Here is a 21,285-nt window from a genome sequence, read left to right as displayed (position 1 = left end):
TGATTTTTAGCTTCGTAACATACTGTTTGTAAAAGATGCTTCATACAGTATCAGTCTTCTTAAATTTACTAGGACTTGTTTTACACTCCATCATATGATCTCTCCTGGAGAATGTTCCAAGTGCACTTGAAAAACGTGTATTCTGCAGCTTTTGGTTGGAATGTTGGGTATATCTTTTAAGGCTTTTTCATCTGACGTTTTGTTTAAGTCCAGTGTTTCCTCATTGATTTTCTTCCTGGATGATCTGTTTATGAAAAGTGGGGTATTAAAATTTCCTGCTATTATTTTATTCCTATCTATTTACCTCTTTAAGTTTCTTAATGTTTGCTTTGTATACTTACTTGGGTGCATAAGTATTGTATATACTATATTTTCTTATTGGATTGACTGCTTAATCATTATATGGTAACACCTCTTGTCTCCTATCACAGTTTGCTTTAAAGTCTGTTTTGTCTGATATAAGTATAGCTGCCCCAGCTTTCTTTCGGTTTCCATTTTCATGGAAATCTTTTTCCGTCCCTTCATATTCAGTCTATGTGTCATTAAAGGTGAAATTAGTCTCTTGTGGGCATGAGGTAGTTGGGTCTTTTTTTTTTTTTTTTTTTTTTTTTGATCCATTTAGCCGCTCTTCCTCTTTTGATTAGAGGTAATTTAGGTTGTTTACAGTTAAAGTAATTTTTGCTAGATAGAACTTGTACCAGTTTGTGAAATGTTTTCTGTTTTGTAATTACCCTGTTCCCTACTTATTTTTTTGCTTTGTTTCTGTGTGATTTGATGATTTTCTGCAATGATGTGTGTTTCATCTTTTGTGGATCTATAGATGTTTGCTTTAAGATCACCCTGTGGCTTAAATGAAACAAATTATATTTGTAACAGTATTCTATATTGAAAACAACCTAAATTTGAACTCATTTTAAAACTGTACATTTCAGCCTTCCCTCACATTTTGTTTTCTGATGTCAAAATTTACATCTTTTATCTTATGTATTCATAACAAATTACTGTAATTGTAGCTATTTTTGGTACTTCTTTTTCACTGTTATACTAGCTGTATAAGTGGTTAATTCACCAATTTTACATTAGATTTTTTTGAATTTTACTGTAGATTTACCTTTAGTTGTGAGATTTGTACTTTCATATATTTTCCTATTACTAATTAGTACCCTTGTATTTCAGCTTAAAGAAGTCCCTTTAACATTTCTTTAAAGGTCAGTCTAGTGGTGATAAACTCCTTTAGCTTTTGCCTGTCTGGAAAATTCTTTGTCTGTCCTTCAGTTCTGAGGGACAACTTTGCTGGTTAAATATTCCTGGTAGCTAGTTTTTTTCTTTCAGTACTTTGATTATATCATGTCTCTCTCTTCTTGCCTACAAAGTTTCAGCTAAAAACCTGTTGATAATTTTATGGAATTTCCCTTTTACATAAGAAGTTGTTTTTCTCTTGTAGGTTCTTGATTCTCTCGTCTTATTTAACTTTCAACTTTTTAATTATATCGCGTCTTGGTGTGGGTCTTTGGGTCCCTCTTATTTTTAACTCCTTGGGCTTCCTGGATTTGGATATCTTGTTTCCTTCCACAGGTTTAGGAAGTTTCATGCTTTATTTCTTTAAGAGCCTTTTTGACCCTTTCTTTCTTCTTCTGGACCCCTATAATGTGAATGTTGGTGTGCTTGATGTTTCAGAAGTCCCATAATCTGTCTTTACTTGTTTTTATTCTTTTTCTTTTTGCTGCTATGACGGGGTGAGTTCCAGTGCCCTGTATTTGAGTTCACTGGCCCTTTTCCTGCCTCATCTAATGTGCTGCTGATTCCTGTTATATTTTTGCAGTTTAGTTATTGTGTTCTTTGGCTACATGGTTCTATTTGGTACTTTCTTGTATATTCTGTCTCTATTGAAATGCTCACTTCAGTGATCTGTTTTTGAACTCTCAGAGAGCAGCATCTTTAGGGTCGTTATTTATTTATTTATTTTCTGCGGTACGTGGGCCTCTCACTGTTGTGGCCTCTCCCGTTGCGGAGCGCAGGCTCAGCGGCCATGGCTGACGGGCCCAGCTGCTCCATGGCATGTGGGATCTTCCCGGATCGGGGCACGAACCCGTGTCCCCTGCATCAGCAGGCGGACTCTCAACCACTGCGCCACCAGGGAAGCCCCTAGGGTCGTTATTTTAAACTTTTTATCAGGTAAATTAATTATCTCTATTTCAGTAAGATATTTAAAGTTTTATATTTTTCTTCTATTTGGAATTATTTCCTCTGTTTATTTTCTTTGACTCTTTGTGTTGGTTTCTGTGCATTAGATAAATCAACCACTTTGCCCAGTTTTTAAAGGGTGACCTCATATAGGAGATGTCAACCAAAAAAATTCACTACCTAAAAGTTGAGATTTATATTTTATTTGGTGGACAAAAGTGAGGACTATAGCCTGGGATGCAGCCTCTTGGATAGCTCTAAGAGACTGCTCTAAAGAGGTAAAGGAGCAGAGAGGATATATAGGAGTTTTTGCAATAAAGACCAGGTAGTTGGAATATCAAAAGAAAGTTAAATAGAGAAAATCAGATATCTCAAGTTAAAGAAACATTCCCATTTACCATTGCAACACAAAGAATAAAATATCTAGGAATAAACCTACCTAAGGAGGTAAAAGACCTGTAGTCACAAAACTATAAGACACTGATGAAAGAAATCAAGGACAACACAAACAGATGGAGAGATATACTATGTTCTTGGTTTGAAAGAATCAACATTGTGAAAATGACTATACTACCCAAAGCAATCTACAGATTCAGTGCAATCCCTTTCAAACTACCAATGGCATTTTTCACAGAACTAGAACAAAAAATTTCACAATTTGTATGGCAACATAAAAGACCTCAAATAGCAAAATCAAACTTGAGAAAGAAAAACGGAGCTGGAGGAATCAGGCTCCCTGACTTCAGATGATATTACAAGCTACAGTAATCAAGTCAGTATGGTACTGGCAGAAAAACAGAAATATACATACATGGTACAGGATAGAAAGCCCAGAGATAAACCCACACACGTATGGTCACCTAATCTATGACAAAGGAGGCCAGAATATACAATGGAGAAAAGACAGCCTGTTCAGTAAGTGATGCTGGGAAAACTGAACAGCTACATGTAGAAGAATGAAATTAGAACACTCCCTAACACCGTACACAAAAATAAACTCAAAATGGATTAAAGACCTAAATGTAAGACAGGACACTATAAAACTCTTATAGGAAAAACACTCTTTGACATAAACCACAGCAAGATCTTTATTGCCCGCCTCCTAAAGTAATGAAAATACAAACAAAAATAAACAAATGGGACCTAATTAAACTTCAGAGCTTTTGCACAGCAAAAGAAGTAAGAAAGAAGACGAAAAGAGAACCCTCAGAATGAGAGAAAATATTTACAAACGAAGCAATGTACAAAGGATTAATCTCCAAAATATACAAACAGTTCATGGAGTTCAATATCAAAAAAAAAAACAACCCAATCAAAAAAGTAGATGGAAGACCTAAATAGACATTTCTCCAAAGAAGACATACAGATGGCCAGGAGGCACAAGAAAAGATGCACAACATCACTAATTATTAGAGAAATGCAAATCAAAACTACAATGAGGCATCACCTTACATCAGTCAGAATGGCCATCGTCAAATATTCTACAAACAATAAATGCTGGAGAGGGTATGGAGAAAGGGAGTCCTCTTTCACTGTTGCTGGGAATGTAAATTGGTACAGCCACTGTGGAGAAGAGTATGGAGGTTCTTTAAAAAACTAACTCTAGAGCTACCTTATGACCCAGCAATCCCACTCCTAGGCATATATATGGAGAAAACCATAATTTGAAAGGATGCATACACCCTGATGTTCACTGCAGCACAATTTACAATAGCCAGGACATGGAAGTAACCTAAATGTCCATCAACAGAAGAATGGATAAAGAAGATGGGCACATATATAAATGGGTATTAGCCATAAAAAGGAATGGAATTGGGTCATTTGTAGGGACGTGGATGGACCTAGAGTCTGTCATACAGAGTGAAGTAAGTTGGAAAGAGGAAAACAAATACCGTATATTAATGCATGTATGTGGAATCTAGAAAAATGGTACAGATGTATCTATTTCTAGGGCAGGAATAGAGACACACACGTTGAGAACGGACATGTGAACACCGAGGGGGGAGGGGAAGGGGAATTTGGGACAAATTGGGAGAATAGGGTTAACATATGTACACTACCACGTGTAAAACAGCTAGTGGGAACCTGCTGTATAGCGCAGGGAACTCAGCTGGGTGCTCTGTGATGACATAGATGGGTGGCATGGGTGGGGGTGAAGGGAGGTCCAAGAGGCAGGAGATATAGATATACATATAGCTGATTCACTTCATTGTGTAGCAGACACTAACACAACATTGTAAAGCAATTATACTCTAATTTAAAAAAACATGTTTATATATATTTTAAAAAGCTGCTGACTTCTGACCTCTAAGATTCATGCTGAGAAATCTGCTGATCATCTTAATGAGGATCCTTTGTATGTGATGAGTTGTTTTTCCTCTTGTTGCTTTCAAGATCTGTCATTGACATTGGACAGTTTTATTACTATCTGTCTCTGTGAGTGTGATGACTTTATCATTCTTAGAGTTTGGTGGGCTTGTGTATTCATATCTTGGAATCAGATTTGGGAAATTTTTGGTCATTAGTTTTCAAGTAACCTTTCTGCCCCTTTCTCTCTCTCTTTTCTCTTCTTGGTCTTCCACAGTGGATGTTTTGGTCCACTTGATGGTGTCCCACAGGTACCTTAGCTCCTAGATTGTTCCTCAGTCTATTTTATTTCTATTTCCTCTGAGTTGATAATTTCTATTGTACAATTTCACTGATTCTTTCTTCTCCCTGCTCAAATCAGATTTTTAATCCCTCTAGTGAATTTCTTGTTTCAATTACTGTACTCTTCACTCCAGATTTTTTCTTTTGGTTCCTTTCTGTGGTTTCTGTCTCCTTATTGATTTTTCCATTTTACTTATACGTTGTTTCCTGACTTTGCATCTTTCTTTAACTCTAGGCATTTTAACTACAGCTATTTTAAAGTCTGGTAATTCTACCATCTGGTGTTTCTCCAGGGCAATTTGGTTGATTTGTCTTTTTCCTTTGAATGGGCCATACTTTATTTTGTTGTATGCCTTATGATTTTTTTTAGAAACTGGACATTTGAATGTTACAGTGTGGTAGTTCTGGATATGAGATTCTCTCCCTTTACCAAGGTTTGTTGTTTTGTTTAATTTTGTTTTGTTATTGTTGTAGAGTGTCTCTTTGTTAGAAATCAGCCTGTGATGCAAATCTAAGGTCTTCTCACGTCATCTTTGATCCTAGACTTGCATGGTGACTTTCTAAATTTTCCCAGATGGGGTTGGTTTTGCATGTTCTAGTGCTTAATGGCTCTTCAAAGGGGATAAAAAAGGATAAATGAAGGGGAAAATAATAAAATTGATCCTGTTTCCTTCAGTCCCCTACGTGCTGCTTCACATGGAGGTGTTTGCGACAGTGGTGGCCCACCTCTGTGTCTACCCTTTTATGATCAGGTGTATTTATAAATCCAGAGTCAGAACACAGATCCCTGACATATGGAGGACTGAGTCTTTATTTCCTACCCTGGCTCATGTAAGTCGCTCCAGGAATTTTAGTATGGCCGCCTGCCATGGGGCTGTGGAGTGGAAGAATAAGTGCTGCTACGCTGCTTTTGGTTTAAATGAATCAAAATTAATTACAATTTACTGACCAAGTATTTCTCTAGAAATTGCAAGCCTTTGAATAGACCTCAGAGTTCCAAAATAATTATATCAGTTTCTGTCAGTGCAGTTGTTTTCTAGATGTGGAGACAGATTCCTGGCTCTGTCCATCTTCCCTGATGTCACTTCAGCTTCTTGTTCCTGACTACCTCATCATTGTGCCCTCCCTGGCTGTCCTCTGCTCCAGAGGTGAAAAGTCAAAAGATACTCTATTCAGACTGTAACCATTGGTGCAGCATACCTGTTGAAGTATTCCCAATGCAGTTGTTTTCTGTAACTGCTGTAGCCACCTCTACATTCTCTGCTTTGTCTTTGCCCATACCACCTTCTGTCTTCATGTCTGTTTTTTTTTTTTTTCCCTTGGTTTCATACGTCATAATAATCAGTATTTCTCTTTGGAAATACTCCTTATCCCCTTTGTTCATTCCACCTGCCTGGTGTAATGCCAACTCTGGGTATCCAAAAATTTAACTAGGCAGTTGAAAATGCAACTGGATCTTCATCGCTGAAGATCATTTTAATACCTGTTTCTCCACAGTCACTATAGTATTATAAAAGTGCCACAGTGAGATACCTTTTTTGTTAAATATTAATCCTCAACTTCTCTCTACCTCTCTGCAGTATATTTCTATAGAGAAACCATCACTCTGTGAGTGTCTCCACATCAAATAAATTAAATGCAGGGACTTCCCTGGTGGCGCAGTGGTTAAGAATCCACCTGCCAAAGCAGGGGACATGAGTTCGATCCCTGGTCCGGGAAGATCCCATGTGCTGTGGAGCAACTAAGCCCATGTGCCACAACTACTGAGCCTGTGCTCTAGGGCCCACAAGCCACAACTACTGAAGCTCACGTGCCTAGAGCCTGGTGCTCTGCAGCAAAGAGGAGCCACTGCAATGAGAAGCCTGTGCACCGCAAAGAAGAACAGCCCCCACTTTGTGCAACTAGAGAAAGCCCACACACAGCAACAAAGATCCAAAGCAGCCAATCAGTCAATCAATCAATAAATAAATAACCAAACAAAAAAATTAATTGCATTTGTGCCCATCTTCTGGACTCTCATTCAGTTTTTTTAATCATTAATGTTTATTATTTCAACATTAGTACCTAATCAATTCAGTGTAATATATCAGCTTCTGAGGTGCAATACCAGTATTTTTTTTAATTATTGTTACCATTGAAGAGTATAATTACAATAGGCACAATAGGGATTATACTAATCCTCTGGTATGTGAGAACTTTGCATGGGGGAGGAAAGGTTTAGTTACAGATAATTTGTATAGAACCTATGTATGAAACCTATTTAACCTACACTTAAATTAGTGTGCTCTGCTCATAGACCATAGTAAGATACAAAAGTAAGATTATTTTTTCCCTGCAGGAATTTCAATAAAGCTGTTCTTAATAGCTTTAAATATTTTACCTGTAAGGAGACTTGATAGGTTTCTTGGATATGTTACTTTTGCACTTGGAGTATTTGGGTGAACGTTTATTCGTTTTGAAAGCTTTATTGAAATGTCTGTTAGCGTAAAACAGAAGAATTTGCTCTAACTCTAAAATTGCCTTCTTTACTCACAAAGACTCCTGAGTGCTGCTTATCCTTTTCAACAAAGTGTCTTTCACATTTTTCTTTTAGAAAAATAAAACTAGGTGGTGTTGATTCATAAGAAGTGTTCTTAAGAGATTTAGTTTTTAATAAAATAATAGACATTGAAACTGGTTTTCTTCCTGCATTAAATGATTTGTGTACTTATGACATCTGAGTAAAAGAGTAGGAGAAAAAGTTCCATGACTATAATTGCTATTTTTCCAGTTTTAATTCAAAAGTTTTTACTGTACTTTCTAAACCTAAAGAAAGTGCTTATTACTTTTAGCTGGAGGAGAGCAGGAACGTTCAGAAGCAAGTGAAGATTCTGCAGAAGAAGCAAGCCCAGATCGTGAAAGAGAAAGTTCAGTTGCAGAGTGAACACAGCAAGGCTATCTTGGCAAGAAGCAAACTAGAGTCTCTTTGCAGGGAACTTCAGCGTCACAATAAGACATTAAAGGTTAGTTGGTTTCTTTTTCTGTTTTACAGGAGGTACTTAGGCTGATTTTATAATTACCATGTATGTATTTGAAGTAAATACTTGTATCATTTGCTTTAGTGGGACTTAGTTACCTTAATGGGTGCTGGTTGATAATCCTGGATACAATTGCTCTGGTAGATTATGTTCCTGAGCAGACCAGTCTGTGAGGGTCCTCAGAGACAAACTACCTTGCTTTTTATTTTGCTTGGGCTAATGCTGTGTGTGATGTTATTGTAAATCAAAGACTTTTTATATCCAACATTTGGTTTCAGATTCAAAGAAGAGCTCCTTACCTCATACTTGATCACAAGGAAGCTAGATTGTATTGATGTTTATGTCAATAACCCTTCTGCTTAGGAAATTTAAGGTTGCCGCATAGTCTTCTGACCATTAATGTAGTTGATTACCATGTTCTCCCTGGATAAGGAATGAAATGGTTTGGCTGAAATGAAGAAACTTATAGACTTGAGTCAGAATGAGTTTAAAGGAAAAGCATGTGGCAGAGCTCTCCTATGGATGCTAATTGGATAGTTTGCTTTCTACTCAGTGCATCTTCAACTATTTAGTTGCTAAATACTTTAGAATAGTAGTCAAACCTGAGCTGATATAAAGGAAGTAGTAAAGGAAGTGAAGGAGAGGGAACAGGTATCAAAATTTGTATCAGTAGGGGAAGAAGGACAAAGAGTAGACTCTAGAAAGAATCTACCTCTTATAATGGGAACATGTCTGCCTTTAGCAATAAAGAGGTACAGTTGGAGTGTGATTTTGATTAAGCATGTTGATCACTGATTACCCCTATCTCTGAAAGTCCCAAGGACCTAGAATATAGGACACTCAAGAAATAATCATCATCTAGTGTGTGGGTATTTTTTTTCCCTTTGCTTTTGAAACCTTGGATTTAGATATAGTAAAAGTAGATTTTTTTCTTACAACAGGTCAAAGTTTTGACTGAACTAATAATTGTTTAGGTAAAGGTCTTTTGACATTTGAAAGAGTTGAAAGTAAGCTTTTTAAAATAAAGATTCCATTTGTCCCTTGCCCTCTAGGGAATGGAAGGTGTGACTCAGAAAGTAAGCTGCTAGGTGGGACATACATCACTTGAGGCTGATCTAAGAAGATGCTCTGCTTAACCAGTGAGGAGGATATTTGGGAAAATAATGTGGAAGAAGCACACTGTGTGGACAGGCTCCTCACTTGTACTGTAGTATAGTGATTATGTAGATGGTCAGATAACACTTTATTTATAGCAGGGCAGTTTGTGTTTCTATGATTACTCTGTCTACTTTGGAAAATCGGCTTGATTTTCAGTGAGAGCTTTCTGGCTGTAGACCAGAAGGGAGAAGAAATTTTAGCTCAGAAGTAACACTTTGGGCAGCATTATATGAACCCACATAACGGCAGCATCTTTTTTTCAGCATTTGCGCTATGGTTTCACAGTATTAACAAAAAGGTTTTGGTTAATAAGGAAGAAAATATGCAGCAGGCAAGAGAAGAAGAAGAAAGACGTAAAGAAGCAACTGCACATTTCCAATTTACTTTGAATGAAATCCAGGCACAACTAGAACAACATGATGTACACAACGCCAAACTTCACCAGGAAAATATTGAACTGGGAGAGAAACTGAAGAAGCTCATTGAACAGTATGCATTGAGGGAGGAGGTAAAAGTGTTTTCTGTGTTTAGACATCTTGTTATTTCCAAAAACTTTGTGCCACTTCTTAAAAATTTTATTGTCACTGGACAGTTTTAGAACTTATGCATATTTATAGTGGAAGTCAGTAATTTCTTAGGAAAAGGTTAGGCACTATGTGAACTGAATTGGGATCATCACTTGATGTTCCAGGAGTCAGTGGATTTGGATATGTAAAGTAATTTCTAGGAGACGTGTTAAGTAGTACTTGTTTCCCATGTGGTACTGGAAGAATATGATTTTAGCACAGAGACTGTTTTTCCCATATCTGATCTAACAATAAATAGATATTTGGCACCCAAATACTGAATATCTCAGACTTCTGTAATAATCTGCACAATGTGCAGTACCATTGCTTTCCCCCTACTATATTGTATTTGGGAGAAGAAAATAACCCATCACCTAGTCCTGTTGGTACACTTAATGAAGTAAAAAGTTAATAGGAATGATCTGTGGCTGCAGAACCTGGTCATTGCAGTTACTTTACAAACTAGTCTGGAAGTTGGGTGGTGTCTAGATTAAAAGCCAATTGGTGATAACCTGCTCATTTAAGTTTTGTTACTTTCACAGATGAAATGTGCAGGATGAGAGGCTTTGGGTTTTCCAAAGGGTGCATACCCTGCCTTTAATGTTCTTTAAGCTATAAAATATTATTCCTTTATATATTTTGACCCTTATGCAAACAGGTAAAAATTGCTAACTAAAAAACATTATCTCCAGTTAAAATGGAAAACTTCATATGTATTTTACAACAACAACAAAAAAAGATTGTGGCATTTGTACAGTTTTCAATTCAAATTTCAGATTATTTCAATTTATAGTTTTATGTAGTGTTTGAAAACAATTTTAAGATTTTGAGCATTTTCCAAACCATTCTTCTCTTTTAAAAGTTTTTAACTTCCATAATTTGAAAATTAAAAGTAGAATTCATCAGTTTCAGCAGTTACTCACTTTCATGCCTAATAACATTTTTATCTACTTTCAAGCAAATCCAAGATGATATATTATTTCACTCCACTATTTAAATGCATATCTTGAAATGGCAAGACTCTTTTTTGAAGCAGAATGCAATACCATTTTCATACCTAAAAATTTCACAATAACTAATCAAATACTTTATCACTGTTAACATTTCTCCATCTCCCACCTTACAAGATTGTTTGAATCAGGTCCAAATAAGGCTTATACAATTGATTGGTTGTTATGTCTCAAGTCTTTGTAATATATAGATTTCCCTCCCTTTTTTCTCCTTGGATTCTGTTTATTGAAGAGACAATTTTTAAGCCTATGCAGTGAATTTTTTTTTCTTGTATTTATTTTTTATAGAGTCAGCACTTTCTTGAAGGAGTCTTTTGTGTTTTGTTGTTTTTAAGAATGACAGTCTACCTGGCTGTTAATGTAGTGAATTTGGAAAATGTATGTCCAAGTCATATTACTTCTAAATCTTTTTTGAGATATTACAGAATTTTGTCTTCCTCTGGGTAAGGATGTAAGTTAATGATCAAACTGTCTGCAATTCAAGACAGATCTGGTACAGTCCTCAAAAGCTAATTAGGTTATGTCTTATCAATTAGCCTTTCTTTCTCTTACATGGGTTATTTAACTAACAGAGTTACTGTTTCTCCGAGATGGATGTTCTGATTACTTTATTGTACATGAGTGCCACTTAACAATTTAGTTTGGAAATATGACATCTTCTCTTACCAAGTGTTTACTAATGTGTCAGGCACCAAGCCCCTTAGTTTAACCATTACATTGATTTGTACAATAACTCTGAAAGGTAGATGTGTTTGTCAACCTTTTTAGTTAAGAAAACTGAGATTCATCAATGGCGAGAATTTGTCCAAGATCCTCCACTAAGCCCCAGGATATGACTCCAGGCTATTCCTACCATTATGCCATGGTACTACATACTACTACCTACAGTATGAAATTCTGGAAAATTTAATGAGGAGAAAAAAATGTCCAGGAGCCCTGTGTATGATGAATGGGTTTAATAGTTTGAGCTCCTTTTCAGTCTTTTTCTTGATAGTTTGAGCCTAATTTTCAATATAGAGCAGAAATAGGATATACAAAACTGTTGATGGGAATAGCCCACCTCCAGCAAGGAAAAAGCATGGGGAAGTAGTCAGAGAGGATATTTCTTGTAGGTGTAGGGTGGTTTGCAAGGTGATATAAATAGATTCTTCTTCAAGCATATGCACAGAAAGACCCAGTGTTATTATTAGCTATCATAGTATTGGTAGGAACAACAGGGAGGCAAGTTACTGTAACTTGTGTTATACTTCCCTCACCAGTGTGTACCCTTTTTCATTAAGTGATGGAAAAAATTTTATTTTCCCTCTAGCATATTGACAAAGTGTTCAAACACAAGGAACTGCAACAACAACTTGTGGATGCCAAGCTTCAGCAAACAACACAGCTCATAAAGGAAGCTGATGACAAACATCAAAGAGAAAGAGAGATGGTAAGTTAATTACAGTGTCAAAATTGTTACCAAAGCCACTTAAATCTCTTAAACTCATTCAACATTATTTTACATAGATATTGGGGCATGTGATTTGCTTTTTTACTGTCTACATTGAGAAATGTAAGAATACATTTGGTTTTGTATTTCTGATTAAATTTTCATATAAAATATATACTGGAACTATCATACCAAGTTCAGTGGAAAGACCTGCGCGTGTTTGATTTTCTGTATGTAGAATGTTTTCTTGATTTTTAGATAGTGAGTCACCAGGTTCAAGATTTGGGCCAGTTGTTGGCAAGTTAGGCCTTGAGAGTGAGGGGCAATTAAATTTCACACCAAGTTTACTAAAAATGGGTCTCCTACACTCTCTGTTACATTTTTTCTAAAAGTTTAAGACAGGTAAACTGCTTGTTTAATTACTCTGGTATAACTTTCTGATGAAATTTAACAGAATTTTCTATTTCCTAATCATACAGTATTGAGTCTGCTCAGATTATTTTGCTTGTGAATAATTATGAATAGTGAAATCTCATATTTATCATACATAAATTAAATCATCTATGCTTAAATTAATAAAGTGAGAAATTATTATAGTAATGTGGACTATTCCATCCAGCATTTCATTCAAGTAGCCTAGGCCCTGAGGTAAACATGGTACAGCATACATATACCATGAGTAGTATTCCTGTGTGTCCCTCATGATGTAAAGAACTCACCCTTAGTGTGAGTCTAGGGTTTAGAGACATACATTTTTTACAACATGGACCTTCAGTACAAAGCCATAGACAGTGAAGATACAGTTGCTGTTTTCAATGTGGAGTATGAACTGCTTGCAGACATGAGTGTAAGTGAATGTGTGTGTGTGTGTACATACATAACACATGTACATACATACATTTACATGAGTATACTCTCTGGTTGATTTGAGGATATTTTAAGGCTTATTTACACTGTATGTAACATTATTTCAGAAGTTCAAGGATTGAATTTCACAGCTGCCTACCATGAAAATTTACTGTACCATTTTCTTAAAATCCCGGGTGTATTAACTAGATACTCATCTGCCCCACTTTTAGAAAGATAATTAGAAACCCAGTTTGTCTTCATTGCTTTGCTACACATACTTTCTACCTGCCTCACCTTGCCTCTCATGAAGTAGATGAGCTTTCTCAACCACCCAGATAAGATCAAGATTCCTCATCTATTTTCTGCTTTGAAGTGTAGACATCTGATTATTTTCACCTATAACAGAACAATTTAACCCTTAGTTTTATAAACCTTACTATGCCTCTCAGGTACGTTTTCTCTGTAAGTGGTTTAAAGATTATTTCTATATTCCTAAGTATTAACAAGGGTTTAACAGATTAAAGATAGGGATAATTGGCAATTGATGTAATAGGATGTTTCACTGATTGACCCATGATTCTTGTTAAAATAATGAAAGGAGAGGCTTAGTGTTTGGTCATCTGACATTTTAGTCAAATGTGTAATCACTGTTAGTATTTTGCCAGAATGTTTCTGTTTTCTAGCTATTAAAAGAAGCAACAGAATCGAGGCACAAGTTTGAAGAAATGAAACAGCAAGAAGTACAGTTAAAACAGCAGGTAACTTGACAGTAGAGGTTAGCAGAATTTGTGAGTCTCTACGTTCCCAGCCAGCGCCAGAACTAAACTGAATAATAGATCTTTTGGCCTCCTGAAGTTTTCCTCTTCACTTCGGGTGACTAACTTATCATGCTTTGACTAGGAATTTTCTCTGGAAGTCCTGTATCCCAAGAAACACCTCAATTCCACGCAAATTGGTATGTCTGCTCAGACTGTTTTCAGTGTTCCCGTTCTATCAATACTATCCTGGATAGTTCTCCAGTATCTTTTGAGTTTCTCATACGAGGAAAGTAAAACATATTTTGTTGTATGTGTAGTGCTAGGTCCACCTCTAGGTAAGGTTGCATGTTTGTTCTTTTTAAAAGAATTGGGGTTCTCCCTGGTTTTCAGTTCAGCCCTCTTGTGTTGTCCTTTCCAGTTTCTAATTTGGTTGCCTTGTGTGGAATAACGGGAGCAGATGCTGCATCCTTTAAAGAAAAGATATTGGAAGGATTGTGCTTCTCATCTCAGAAAGTTTTTCCAGTTTATCTACCTTCTTTATTATCCCTATATACTCAGTGATTCATATAAATGGAGAAGAGAATTGATGTGGAGAGTATAAAAAAGTCTGCATTGATGTGGAGAATGTATAATAAAGTTTGTATTTGCTTTGGGAGATGGTCTTTAATGTGGGAGTCATTGATAATTTCTCCAGGATAAGACACCAAGAGGACCTATTTACCAAGCTCACAGGCCAGCTCTGATTCTGTTGTAATGTTATCAGCGCAATTTCTGTTGTTAGGGACATGTCACTTTGACTTTTCCTATCTAATCATTAGTTTTCTTTACTGCCACCTGCTCCCTAAATGTGGCTGCCCTTCCCAAGTATTAGTCTCATTGTATGCTCTTATTATGTCAGTTTCCAGCTTTCACTGATGATTTCATAGTCTTACTGGTGTGCGTGTCTTGACCACTGTTTTGTAATCTAGGCACAATAAGTTGAAGTGTGTGGTAGTTACCACTTACTAACTACCCAGTATTGGCCAGCATTGAACTCTCAGGTAGAACAGTATACTTGGATGTTCCATTTTCAATAAAAATGGACCATGGTAAAACTGCCATAACTTCTTATCTCCCTTAAGTGTCATTGCATCATATCGTACTCCCTCCCCATATTATTCACATGGATCTATTTAATATTCCTAATATAGCACTAATGAAAGTGGAAAAGCCACTTTTTTTGTCCTCCGTCTTTTATTCTTTTCTACTTCTCTTTGGCAAACCACTTTATTTTCTGGACCTCTGTTTCCTCATCTTGAAGATAATACAGTTATATTACAGTAGCACTCCCCTCCCCAACTGAACTCATTTTCTGTGGAGGAGGAAAAGGTGACTCTGCATTCTGTATTCTCTTTAGTCTTGTCAGTTAGCATTATTTTCCCAGCTAGAATAAAAATTCCTTGAGGGTAGGGGTTAAAATAAAAATTGTTGTTTCTACCTCTTTTCGAAGATCTTTTTCTCAACCATACTCCCACTAAATTCTTTTACCTTCAGCCAAACTATTCTTTGACTTCTGTTATATTTTCCTGCTTAGGTACGGAAAGACATAGCCTTGATATCAAGCTAATAATTATGCAGGTTGTACTCTGAAAGAATGATCTTTTTCTAAGAACAGTTTTACAAATGTAAGGAGAAGGGTAGTGCATAAAGCATTGTAATTATATGAAATGTGTAGTTATACCACTGTAGTTTATATTGATGAAATGGAGCTAATGTAGTTATACCACTGTAGTTTATATTGATGAAATGGAGCTAGTACATTTTAAACATGTACAGTTACATTAGACCAACAAAATTTCGTAAGTCTCAGTGCACTTCAGTGAGACTGAAAATAAGAATTTTAGCCATTTATGTCTGCTCAAAGATTATGCATTTGCCCTCATTTTTTATCACTTATAACAAGTAACTAATGTTTCGCCACATTATGTTATTTTGATAATCTTTGGGATTTTATGTCACTTATCTGGAACTCAGAATATTTGATACTTTTTTCTATAGCTTTCTGTTTATATGGATAAGTTTGAAGAATTCCAGACTACCATGGCAAAAAGCAATGAACTGTTTACAACCTTCAGGCAGGAAATGGAAAAGGTATTTACATATTTTTAGTAGAATATCAGTACTAAATTTATAAGAGGTTATTTTAAGCATAATTACTATTTGGATGGAGTTTGACCCTGATCTTAACTTTATCTTTTCTTATCCTCTGCTGGCTTATTTAGAAATTTTGCCCTGAAATTACCCCAAGTTGCTAATGATCTTGATACTCTTAAAATTAAATTTTTGTACTAAAGGCAAATTGTTGTTAGGAGTAGATTTTTAAAAGAATCACTTCAGATGATCACTCCCAGTTCTTTCATAAAACATTGATAGATGATTTGCCTAAAATGTTTTTAGTCTTTTAAATTTGATCTCTGTACGTATAATATAGAGGGACATCTTTATAAAATTTATAAAATAGTTAAAATTTGGTGTACAAAAATGTTTTGGGTCATTCTAGTTCAGAATATGGGCTAAAGGACAATTTTAAAGTGTATAGTTACCTGCCTCTCTCAAAATAAGCAGGGAGCACCTTGGTTTGGAGCATGGATACTGGAACTGAGATCTGTTATTTGCGTTGTGTGAATTCCTTGGGGCAAGCTATTTAGCTTGGCATTTCCCCTTAAAATTGTGACTTTTTAATAAAGGTGGTCAATGGAGGATAAGTAACAGTAGGGCCTGGAATTTTGTAAGCATTCAATAGGTATTAGTCATGATTATTATTAAATCTTAACAAACATAGTGGTTTAGAGCACATGCCTGGCAGTCAAATTTCTTGGATCAATAATTGTTGTCATTTATTGTAGACCATGGACCAGCTGTTTAACCTTTCTATTCCTTTTTGTTCCTTTATTCTTAAAAATGAAAGTAATAAATGAATCTGCTGTATTTCAAACAGTGCTTGGCCATGTTAAGTGCTCTGTTTACCACCTTCAGGTGTTTTTAGACCCAGTAATGTGGAGAATTCAGTGACAGTCCTCTCAGTTGAGGCTTTGGTTGAGGGACACAGTGGAAGTGTTAACTGGACTCCAACACATGTATGCTTTTGATGAAGGACAGTTTAAGACGGGGACTCCGAAATTTGGTATCCTGCTGGAGAATCCTTTGGACTGGAACACATTCCTCTCTGCTAGTGGCTGTAGAGGTTACTACAGATCAGCACTCAAGCCACATAGTCTTTGTCTCACTCTGCATGGTGGTATTTTGTGGGTAATTAAAATACTGTGGCACACGGCATTGACTCTGTCTTATCCTTGTTTCCCTCAACAGTGCCTGACTCAATATCTCTACCTAGAAAAGACCTAATGTGCAGACCAACAATAAAGTATTATTAGAAACAAGGGTGATAGACCAGCATACCTGAATCTTATTCTGAATTTCTGAAAACTGAGATGTTGTAGCATGGGATGTCATTTTTTGAATCATTTTATCTTTAGCACAGTCTGAAATAAAACTGTCTTGTGAGTTGTGAGGATGATCAAAGCTAAGGATTTAATAATTAAAGTTTCTTTTTTCCTGATCACTTGTTATCCTGCCTCTAGTTCTGATACTAATATGTCTTATGATTCTTAAATCTGTTTGGGGGCTGTGAATCTCTAGAATCTGATGAGTTACTCAAGAACATGGACACTTTTTTCATACAACTTGGGGAGAAGGAGTTCTCATCTCTTGCTATCTCCAGCTGGAATGAATTGCACTCCAGCCCTAATTGAGAGTTCAGAATGTGGTATCTGCAGTTCCCACGTGCTGCTGCTTCCTCTGAAACTGAGGGGATGAAATATGTTTTTCTCACAATATGCAGCTCTCAACTTTGGTTCCTACTGCTCTACCATAGGGACTTCTGTTAGCTCTGCTCGTAACAGACCATCACAGCCACTTTTATAAAGATATAAATAGCTATCAGCGATGTGAGACAAGTACAGTGAGTGTTGAGGGATTAGAAGAACATTATAAAATGTTCTTATGGTGGGTCAGGCAGTTTAGAATTTAAATTTGCAATTGTGTTGGTTCACAGATGACAAAGAAAATTAAAAAACTGGAAAAAGAAATGGTAATATGGCGTACCAAATGGGAAAATAATAGTAAAGTACTTCTGCAAATGGCTGAAGAGGTGAGAAGATTTTACATGACTGAATAGAAAATGCTCATTTATTTCAGTATTAATGCAGGCTAGAACTTACGAAGATTTGCTAAGTAACTGTAGGTTTGATTATATGTTCTCTTTAATGCAGTGATTTAGGTTGTTGTGAAAGAGGCATTTAAACTTTTTTTCTTAATCAGTTAGCTCATGTTTGTGGTGTCGACAGCTATAAAGTATCTAGGTTTGGCTTTGTTCCATAGCAAACTTGAACTTTTGCAGAATAAACTTGTTAAACCTGGTGTGCTGCTCCCCCACAGTTAATTAGTTAGATATCTGGTGTAGTCCAAGAATTTGCATTTCTTACAAGTATTATGGTAATACTGATGCTCTGGTTGGAAGGCTGCAACCTGAGAGACTCTGCTCTTCAGAAAACACAACTTACTTCATATTTTTTATGGAGAGAGCACAAACTCAGCTGCTTTTCTACCTTGACTTATTATTTTACAAAAGGCGACACTGTACTGTTTGTCTGGTTTGCTGTAAATAAAGGTGAAATGTATTTCATTTGCAGTTAGTAATTTTCTCACTTTAATATACTTGATAAGAGTAATTTATAATATTTCACAAGAGAAAATATTGGAGCTCAAAAATGGTGGAAGGAAAGAAAACTTGATATAGAAATAAGAACTTTCATCTTACTTATAGCATTTTAAATTAAGATCCTGAATTTCCATAATACTTTATTAAGTCTACTTAGTACTTATTAAGTCAAGAAGTGGATTTTGCTTGCTTTCAAGAAATACAAGAGAATTTAATTTTTGCATTGCTCCCGAATAGTTGTAACTATTTAAAATATTATTACATAGTGGTGTTCAAGAAATGATAAAAAGTAGTTTACACATTGGCTCAGATTACTTAGTTTTGTACATAATAACCTAACTTGTGTTTCCAAATACAAAGGTTCCATAAATTTTGTCTTTTTTTCCCCAGAAAACTGTCCGTGATAAAGAGTACAAGCCCTTTCAAATAAAACTGGAACGATTAGAGAAGCTGTACAGAGCTCTTCAGATGGAAAGAAATGAGCTCAGTGAGAAGGTAGAAATCCTGAAAGAGCAGGCCTCTGTAAAAGCAGCAGATGGAGATTCAGCAACACCTATGATACAGCCCTGCACTGCTCTTGATTCTAAGAAAGAGCTGAACACCTCCTCTAAAAGAGCTCCAGGAGGCAACCTGAAAGCTAAGCCCAAAGGAACAAATGAAACAAAATGCAGCTTAAAAGATCCTCTCCATGTGATCTCTCTGGGCATTGATTCAGTTGACTAAGATGAAGTGTGATCACTGTAATGAGAGATATATTTTGCATATAACTTTTCTGTAGTAGTTCCTCTTCCTTTTGTGATGAAAAATTTCTTACTTTTTCTACCGTATCTGTATTTTCTTAGCTGTTGGACTACATGGTACAGGAGGCTGCTTAGCAGTCGGGCATTGTTTTAAAGTATACATTTTTCCACAGCTGTATTATACACATCTGCCTTATTTTTCCTTCATTGGACTGTATGTGTTCATCGCCTTGTTCTTTGAATGTATCAGTTCATCTGCTCATTGCCTTCTCCCTGCCTCTTGCATATATTTATCAGAATTAAATTGAGACTTGTCTGATAATGGTTCCTCTTTGTAAAAACTAATACTAATTTAAACTCTAGTTCATTAATGTAAAAGAGAGAAAATATAAAGATGATTACTTTTGTCTAGTAGCTCATTTAAATGCCAGGTAGAAATAAAAGTGCAGTATGTGATATGAAAAAACACAGCATATTTGATTCAGATTAGTTTTTTATAATATTTTTATCGCTTGACAAACTGAGATAACTGTAAGTTTTGACTCCTTCAAAGTTGTGGCAATATGTAAATGAAGTTGTTGGACAGACAGGTTGAATGTGAATGTGAATTTAAAATATTTGTATTCCTTTAGTTACAGGTTGGAACAGATGACTGAAGAAAAAAATTAGTATTTAGATCTTTGCATTTAAAATGGGGAACTTTTCTGAAGTTTGAATTTTGTTCTTTAACTTTGTTAGTTTGATGTTTAACAGCTGAATAATCTTATTTATGTGTTCCTGTCGCATTTATGATCTAAAATGGATTCAAAATTTAATTATATAATGGGAAAGAGAGCCCCGAATGTGAGATACTTACAAAGTTCCATCACTGACCTTGATGATCAAGGGTCCACACAGTACATGAAAGCAAAACGACGTACATGAAAATTGACTTAACTACCCTGCCAAAATTAACAAAAGCAGATAAAGTTCTTTAACAAATTTTTATAAATATCTCCTGTAGTTACTGAGTTAAATATTGGACTCACTTCTATGAGAGGAAATAAACATGTATGTTAGAAGTAAGAATTTACCTTAAAACTAATGTGATTGATCATATTTCACCAGAACCCTGCTGCATGTATCCTGACATTTAATGTTAAGGTAGTTGTGTGGCCCACCACACTTCTTTGTGGCACTTGTTTTCTGTGGAAAGTAAATCTTGGGCTGAAAGCAATGTGGTTGACACCATTTAAGTCTACTGTTTTGGGTGTAGCTAGGTGTATTAGATAATTGTGTGAAATAATATAGAGATATACAATCTTCTAGAGTTGTAAAATCTATAGTGGCAGTGGATACCAAGGTATAAAAAAAATGTGGGTGTAGAATAAATGACCATTTTATTTTGAGATGTGTAGGAAGACATTTTGTGGTTACGAGACCAATTTTTTTTGTTACTTTTGAAACTATCTTCTTACAGTTGGCTATCACCATACATTTCTCAGGTGTTGCAGAATTACCTACCTCTTTCATACTGTAAATGAAAAACTGAAAAGAGTGCTAAAAACACTGCTTTATTTTTACAGCTTACATTTTTCCTGAAGATAAAAAATTGAGACAATTTTATTTTGCATTTCAAAGACATTTTGTAGACTTTTCATAAATGTGAATTTTATTTCATCTAATCTGTTAAAGGTTCAGTAAATATGTAATGACTAATTTAACTGTCTCTGTGTATTCTTTTCACTTAATGTGACTTCATATGACAATAAACTGTAAAGGTAACTGTGAATGGCTGATTTCTCAGGCCTTGGGAACATAGGTAATTACTGTACCATTTAAATAAGTGGGTGGTGTGTGGGGTAAAGGAGACCACCCCGACTGACTGGCAGAAGTCGTTTTATTCAGCCAGAGTTTGGCTCGTACCTCATTTTTTTCTTTTAAAGTAGGTGTTCTAGAAGATAGCTGTAGTGTAACTTCTGCCAAGGCTTTAAAAACTATGAATTTCTTTAGTCTTAGTGACCTTAGTAAGGGATATCCATATATGGAGTTTCATTGTCTTTTATTAAATTATTTTTTGATAACCAAAAGTTGTGTTTAAGCCTACATAAGCAAAGCAGCAAGTTTTTACTTTTTGGTTGAACAACCTAGAAGAAAACTAATACTTGTCTTGAGTGTCCAGGTACA

General features: G+C 35.7%; 1 protein-coding gene across 5 annotated transcripts in view; it reads left to right on the top strand.

The window, feature by feature from the left end:
• LOC132482931 (gamma-taxilin-like) overlaps nt 1-20,713 on the top strand; it is a 53,160-nt gene extending 32,447 nt beyond the window's left edge. For 3 of the 5 annotated variants that reach the window (XM_060088189.1, XM_060088192.1, XM_060088188.1), the window contains 7 exons: nt 7,665-7,835; nt 9,322-9,516; nt 11,894-12,013; nt 13,546-13,620; nt 15,658-15,750; nt 17,714-17,809; nt 18,770-20,713. In XM_060088189.1, coding sequence (XP_059944172.1) covers nt 7,665-7,835; nt 9,322-9,516; nt 11,894-12,013; nt 13,546-13,620; nt 15,658-15,750; nt 17,714-17,809; nt 18,770-19,102 — 1,083 coding nt within the window. In that variant the 3' untranslated portion in view covers nt 19,103-20,713. The remainder of the gene's footprint in view (nt 1-7,664; nt 7,836-9,321; nt 9,517-11,893; nt 12,014-13,545; nt 13,621-15,657; nt 15,751-17,713; nt 17,810-18,769) is intronic. The other 2 variants (XM_060088190.1, XM_060088191.1) reach the window with 2 other exon arrangements.
• The last annotated feature ends 572 nt before the right edge of the window (nt 20,714-21,285 follow it).

The sequence above is a fragment of the Mesoplodon densirostris genome, assembly GCF_025265405.1.
Source record: "Mesoplodon densirostris isolate mMesDen1 chromosome Y unlocalized genomic scaffold, mMesDen1 primary haplotype SUPER_Y_unloc_1, whole genome shotgun sequence".
NCBI lineage: Eukaryota > Metazoa > Chordata > Mammalia > Artiodactyla > Ziphiidae > Mesoplodon > Mesoplodon densirostris.
Note: the sequence above shows the minus strand (reverse complement) of the source record. Positions and strands in the feature narration are given on the sequence as shown.